General features: G+C 39.4%; 1 protein-coding gene across 1 annotated transcript; it reads left to right on the top strand.

The window, feature by feature from the left end:
* Window positions 1–1,209, top strand: LOC147424870 (cytochrome b561 domain-containing protein At2g30890-like). The gene is made up of 4 exons (XM_086500001.1): window positions 1–75; window positions 210–377; window positions 480–631; window positions 900–1,209. The coding sequence occupies exons 1-4, from the start codon at window positions 1–3 to the stop codon at window positions 1,207–1,209; spliced, it is 705 nt and encodes a 234-aa protein (XP_086356127.1).
* Window positions 1,210–7,278: the final 6,069 nt, after the last annotated feature.

Below are 7,278 nucleotides of genomic sequence, written 5' to 3'. Positions count from 1 at the left end.
ATGTCAAAGCTAGTCAAACCTCGAGGGACTGCTGCAAAGGGAGAGGCCTGCACCAAAAACATTCCTGCTCTTGATGTTTTTCTTTGATACTGCACTGTCTCTCACGCTCACATGACATGCACACATATCATCCTTGCTCTTGGTGTTTCTTTTTGGTATACTCTTAGCATGCACTCCTTGCTCTTTTGATGATCTTTTTTTGTGCGCAGAGCGACTTCAAAGAGTATATCATTCTTCATGGTTGGCTTATGTATGTTAGCTTCGGGCTTCTCTTTCCTGTGGGAGCCCTATGTGCTCGCTTCATGCAAATCGCGAGACAGAAAAAAGCTAGCAGCAAGACTATCAGCAATTGGTATCAAATACACTTATGGTCTGAGGTATGACATCCATGTGTGTGTGTGTGTATGTGAGAGAGAGAGAGAGAGAGAGAGAGAGAGAGAGAGAGAGAGATTTGAGATGGTATGTGTGTTGTTGAACAGTCTCTCGGGATGGCAGTCATGGTAGCAGGAGTGGTGAGTGGGTTTTCTCAACTTGGAATTAGGTCTACACATACACACCAACGCCTGGGATATGCTCTATGGATTATGATTTGGTTTCATGTCCTTGCTGCCTTCTTTCTTCGACCACCCATGTAAGCCACATGCACAGAGAGAGAGAGAGAGAGAGAGAGAGAGAGAGAGAGAGAGAGAGAGAGAGAGAGAGAGAGAGAGAGAGAGAGAGAGAGAGAGAGAGAGAGAGAGAGAGAGATGATTCCCCAACAGGAACTTACTATGAAGTTCCTACATATGATGTAAACTTGTAAAATTATGTAATATAGAATCAAGGAGAATTCCGAGACAGAGAGAGAGAGAGAGAGAGAGAGAGAGAGAGAGAGAGAGAGCTTTGACACATTTTTGCAGGGGCTCCATGGAGAGAGGAGTGTGGTATATTGCACATTGGCTAATGGGAACATCGGCAATCATTCTCGGAATCTACAACATGTACTCACGAATATCCATATGGGAGGGCGTATTCCCTCACGAGAAATTGAGAAGCTTGAACATAGCCTTCTCTGTCCAAATTGGCATTATGGCCTTCGTCTACTTTGCTACCGATCGATTCGACAACTTTCTCCTCCAAATCAAGAATAGTGGCAGCAAACTATTCTTTCCAAAGAGTGATGACATTTTTGAAGTGGATGAAAAAGCTTTCCACCATACCAAGTCATAAAACACTCATTTCATTTGTCTCAACATTTTTGGGTAGCTAATCCTCAGTATATAGAGCAATTAAAGTTTCCATTTAGTACATTAGCTATGCAAGCCCTTACAAGTTTAAAATTTTTTATTAAAAAAATCAACATAGTATTCACACTATGTGGCCGGTCTTTCCATGTAGGTCTTTCTGAACAAATAGATACTATGTTCTTCTCTTTGTAAAAAAAAATAAAGATAAAACTTCTTTATTGCACTGGCATATATTGAATTCTTGTGAGAGAAGTTCGAATTATTCTTCCTTGTTTGCAAATGGTAATGCTACAAGATCATCAAACCACGTGTGACAGTGGATAGCCCTCATAGGTTGCAAAGGGTTTACAACAATGCAGTCAATGAGCTCGCAAGCAGTTAATCAATTGTTAGAACTCCATATTTGTTACGGAGTTGACCATGGATTTAAAGAGTCAAGAGGCCAAGTAGCTTGCTTGAGTCTCTTCTTGCTCATGTTCTCCCTTTGGTTGCAAGAGTGTTGAGTAAACAAGCATTGAACTATAATGACCAAATCCTCTCAAGATATCCTTCATGTGTTATGCCTACAATTCGTGATTCGTACTAACTAGCTCATCCTAGCTTCTTTCTTTACAACACTCTCTACTAGATGTATACTATTGTGGCATCTGGTACTTTGTTTCATGGGGTGTATAAGCTCAATGCTTACAAGAAATGTGTAACTGTTTTACATCTTCATAAAAAGAGCACCCCATTTTGGACTTTGGACAATTTGACATAACTCTTCTTTTGTATCTCTATTTTGCTAGTTCCAATCATAGTTACCCGAAACATTACTTTGCATATGGATTTTGCCAATCCAAAATTATTACCATAGTTACCCGAAACTCCCCGCCCAAAACACCATTTTTTTTTCATATTCCCATTTCCAATTCTACTTCCTTGACACCCTATTGTTACAAGAAATTCGTTGAAATTCCAAATTTTTGTTGTTTTTATTTTTGTTTCCCTTAACTATGATTCCAATGCATGCATCTTGATGAACCCAAAGACAGTAATTCTATCATTGGACATTCACGTCTTGTTCATCTAGCTCCCTTCAAGAGCATTCATGTGTTATTCATCGACATCATTGTCGAAACCAAGTGCATACATCACATAATAATCTACTTGCTCATGTACTTCAATGTGTTCTTTCCTTGTTTGCATCTATACATGGACCCAAGTGTGGTAGATTGGTAATCTTAACTAACAGATTTTGAGTTCAAAACTCATTGGATAGATTGGATTGTACGCCGGGGGGGGGGGGGGGGGGGGGGGCACTTAATAGTAATATGACTATCACGTGAGTGCAACAAAAGAAGTTATTAAATTTTATTTTATTTCATAGTTTCGCATGCATAAAGGTGCTATAAAAAGAAATTGAAAAAAAAAACATATTGAATAAGAAAAGGGTGTATTTTATTAGTCAAAATTTACACATAAATTTTTTATAAATAGTTCTTGAACGTACGTGATATATATAATTTATACATAGTGACCCGTTCGAGAATTGTACCATGATCTCTTCTTCTTCTCCTCCTCCCTCCTTCCCTCCCCCCCCCCCCCCCCCCCCCCCCCCCCCCCCCCCCCCCCCCCCCCCCCCCCCCCCCCCCCCCCCCCCCCCCCCCCCCCCCCCCTCCCTCTCTATATATTTATTTATTTATTTATTTATCCTATGACGTTAAAAGTACCAGCCTATTGATAATTGCAATGTAAGGTTCTCTTCTTCTTCTTTATAAGAGAAAGCTAGCTATAAATTCAAATGGGTTGTCCTTTACAAAACTAAAAAATAATCTATATAGAGAGACAATTACTATATTAAATAACAAGTTAAAGTTTATATCAAAGAACATAATCTCTCTCTCTCTCTCTCTCTCAATTTGTGTGTGTCGCACACACACACACCCCTAAAAAAAAAAGAGCTTAACTCATGTAAAATGAGAGAGAATGAGCTTTGTTTAAAATTTAATCCAAAAGAAACTAATAAGATATCAAAAGTGAATGTATTTATGCATCTTTAAAAAGTAATCATATCATGTACACCCATTTAAACTTAATTAAGCCGAAAAAAAACCTAACATGAAATCGTAGCATGCTTCTTTCTAGAGAAACCAAAGAAAGCATTTACCTCATATCAAAGTAATCGTTATTATAAGTTGAGAAAACAATTCACATTAAAAACTCATTTTGGAGATGGGTAAAACTGTACACAGTACATTAAAATATCTTCTATTGAGTACACATCATGGCATACAAAATGTCAATTACATCAAAGGTGATAATTTATAATCGATTTGATGATAAGTCTAATTCTTGTTTTTCAACCTCTTCCCAACCTACACAATTTGATCTTATAAAAGAGGAAATCTTTGCAATGATATACCATGTTGGGATAAGGCATGCCTCCCTACCACTACCGTCTCCATTTTCTTTTCCTTGCCTCTTTTCTTCAAGCACCTTACTGCTTATGGTTGCACGGATGCACACACAACTTAAGAAGGTGAAGAAGCTCAAAGCACAAAACAGAGAGCATACTTCTTAGTGCACAAATAGAAAGATAAGATAAACCTAGAGTGATAGCCATGTATACACTGCATGGGGGGAACCTTCTAGTGAGTGGAAAAGTGCCCCAATAGACCTCAATGTGTTCACACACATCACTACCACAAATATGGTAACAAATCCCCCTTGGGAGTGATGTCTTTAACGAGAGCTGGCACATAGTGTATAAGGAAGTGGCATGCCTTAAGCACATAATCAATTCACCAAGGGAAGTTAGCCCAAAGCTTTGTGAAAAGCTTCAAGCTTCCCACAAGAAAATCCCTTTGTGAATAGATATGCAAGGTTGTCCTATGTCATCATATCAGGCAAGATCCCAAGCAAGATGACCTCTCTTGCTGAGAGTCTTTTCCTAATGTAGTGATAATGCACCTCAATTTTCTTTGTGCGAGGATGAAAAATTGGGTTACTCACAACTATCAATGCGCTTCGACTATTAGTGTAGGTGATGTTGGCAGTGTCTTGTCCAACACCCAAATCGGTCATAAGGTATCTGAGCCATACACATTAAATTGTAGATGTGAAGACTTTCTTGTACTCAGCTTCACAATTGAAAGTGGCCACCATAGCTTACTTCTTGCTCAACAATGATATATACAAACTCTTGAGCATGATAAAAAATCACTTGTAGGCACTCGTGTGTCATAACAACCAGCCCAATTTGAGTCTGAAAAAGCTTGGAAATTTGGTAACAATGATCTTCCTTGAGATGAAACAATCCAAGATATAAAGTGCCACTCAAGTAGTAAAAGTTATGTTTGACAAGTCTAATCATTGACGGTCTGCCGATGATTAGACCCTAGGCTATGCATAAATTCTGTGACGTGTGAGATTGAAATCTAAATATTTTCCCTAGTATTGCATACCTAAATAAGGCATCCAACACATTTTGATAAAGAGTGACATTTGCGAGATCTTCACCATCATGAAGACCCAATTTCAAACACTACAAGAGGTACATCACATTAGCGATGTTCGCAGTGCGAGGCTCAAAAGCTAAAATCCACGGCGTCGCTATGGGCGTCGCTATTTTCTTTGTTACATAACGACGCCTATACCGATGCTCATAGCGACGCCCATAGCCACGTCGACCGGTAAAAATTAAACTAAGAGCGCCAAAAACTCAGATCTCGTATCTGAGTTTCGACGCTCTAGCGAAACAGGTAAACCCGTGCTCTCTCTCTCTCTCTCTCTCTCTCTCTCTTCCCCCCCCCCCCCCCCCCCCACACACACACACACACACGAGGAGAGGAAGGAGAGCCAGGTATGCTCCTTCCCTCTCCTCTCTCTCATGTTCCCTTTCCCTCTTTCTCTCTCTCCCTCACACACACACACACACATACACACACTGTGTCTTTGAGAGAGAGAGAGAGAGAGAGAGAGAGAGAGAGAGAACACACATGCATAAACAAAAAGCACATACACACACACATGCATAAACAAAGAATGCATACACACCCACATTGAGAGAAAGAGAGAGAGAGAGAGAGAGAGAGAGAGATACATATAAAGCAAAGAGAGAGAGAGAGAGAGAGAGAGAGAGAAAAAAACCAAAGAGAGAGAGAGAGAGAGAGGGAGAGAAGACAAAAAGAGAGAGCTAAGGGGAGAAAACAAAGAGAGAGAGATTAAAAAAATAGAGAAAATATGAAATGAAATGTTATATTAAAATTAAGGATTAAATTAGATTTAAAATTAGGTTAAATTAAGATCTAAGATTAAGTTAGATTACATTTAACTTATATTTAAAATTTAGGTTAAACTTAAGATTAGGTTAAGATTTAAATTAGATTTAAGATTAGGTTAGATTACGTTCAGGTATAAGTTTACGTTGAGTTTAAAATTAGATTAGATTTAGATTTACTTTTCGATTTAAAATTAGGGCAAGATTTAAGATTAGCTAGGTTAGATTTAAGATTAGATTGAATTTCGATTTAAGTTAAGTTACATTTAGGTTTAGGATTTAAGATTAGATTAAATTTAGCTTTATGTTGAGTTTAAGATTAAATTGGATTTAGATTTATGTTAGATTTAAGATTAAGGCAAGATTTAAGATTAAGTAAGCTAGATTTAAGATTAGATTAGATTAGATTTAGATTTAAGTTAGATTACATTTAGGTTTAGGTTAGACTTAAGATTAGATTAGGGTTGTTTGGCCGGTTGGTTGGTGGCCCGTAGTCAATGGCCAGTGGTCGGAAGTCAATGGCTGGTGGCCGATTTTGAAGGCGAACTTGTCTTCTCAAGGGTGCAACACATGAGCGGATTTAGGGGTCCAATTTGGACTTGTCTACACAAGGGCGGCTACACACAGCTGTCTCTCATGAGAGAGGGTGGACCTTTTGGCCTATAAAAGGAGACCATTTTTACACACATTTCATAGTGTGAAGTTGATGCAACAAGGTGGGTGTGAGTTGGTGAGAGTGAAGCAAGGCGGGAGCTCTATTAAGGGTATAATCCCTTTGTAACCTATTTCTTGTTTGAAGTACTAAAGACATTAAGTGGCTGATTTCCCGTGGATGTAGCCCACATTGGGTAAACCACGTATATCATGTAGCCCACATTGGGTGAACCACGTTCATCGTGTGTGCTCTCTCTCTCTCTCTTTACTCTACAATCTCTCATGTGTGAAAATTTCTCTCTCACCATTAAGTAAGCTACTCAAATATCTATTTAGCTACATCATATTTCCTATCATATCCTTCGTAGAGTGCCCTCCAAAAACTCCAGTCAACTCTATCGTAGGCCTTCTCAAAATTGAGAAGAAGTATCACAAGATCGTAGGCCTTCTCAAAATTGAGAAGAAGTATCACAAGATCCTCACCACGGAGTCACGCAAGGACAGAAGCCTCCCAAAAAGTAAAGATGTTCTTAAGGATACACGCTCCTTGACAAAACCTGTCTGTGTCCATGTATGATGCTCTCTAGAAGTGGCTAAATCCTCAAACTCAGAGCCTTTGCAAGAATTTTGTAGGCTGAGTTAAGGATGATGATGGGCCGCCTAGCATTGAATCTCATCCAAGGAGCCACCCTCCTTGGGAATGAGGTAAATCAGGCCCTCACTCATGTTGTCAGGCATCTCTCCTGTGTGCAGGATGTACTGAAAGGCATCTGAGCCACGCAAGTCCCAGTACTCCAAGAAGAAGCTCGGAGTCAAACCACCATTAGGAAGAGGATGGGGTGCAAGAGGGCCTCTTTATTTGCCATGAGCTTATGGAGGTGATTAACATTTTGACAAATAGGTGTATGCCATGTGTGCAAGAATGGTGGGTATGTAAAAGATGTGTAAGAGTGGTCAAAGGATGCACTTTCCCCCCTAAAAGGAGGTTGGGGGGGGGGGGAAATCGATCTTCAACCTTCCATAAAACTCCCACATATGATCTTCGATTTGAGCGGAGATCATAGATCTGCAATCTACGCATCGAGCTCTTTCCATAAATATGCTACATGATATTGTTTTACCCACTAGATTTGAAAT

Source organism: Adiantum capillus-veneris, chromosome 25 (assembly GCF_014529385.1).
Source record: "Adiantum capillus-veneris isolate H3 chromosome 25, ASM1452938v2, whole genome shotgun sequence".
Lineage (NCBI taxonomy): Eukaryota > Viridiplantae > Streptophyta > Polypodiopsida > Polypodiales > Pteridaceae > Adiantum > Adiantum capillus-veneris.
Note: the sequence above shows the minus strand (reverse complement) of the source record. Positions and strands in the feature narration are given on the sequence as shown.

Excerpts from the sequence above, each read along its gene's own strand:
- LOC147424870 (XM_086500001.1), top strand. The coding sequence starts at position 1 with ATGTCAAAGCTAGTCAAACCTCGAGGGACTGCTGCAAAGGGAGAGGCC. Across the intron at positions 76-209 it reads AAAACATTCCTGCTCTTGAT|AGCGACTTCAAAGAGTATAT; the intron begins GTTTTTCTTTGA and ends TTTTGTGCGCAG. Across the intron at positions 378-479 it reads AAATACACTTATGGTCTGAG|TCTCTCGGGATGGCAGTCAT; the intron begins GTATGACATCCA and ends GTTGTTGAACAG.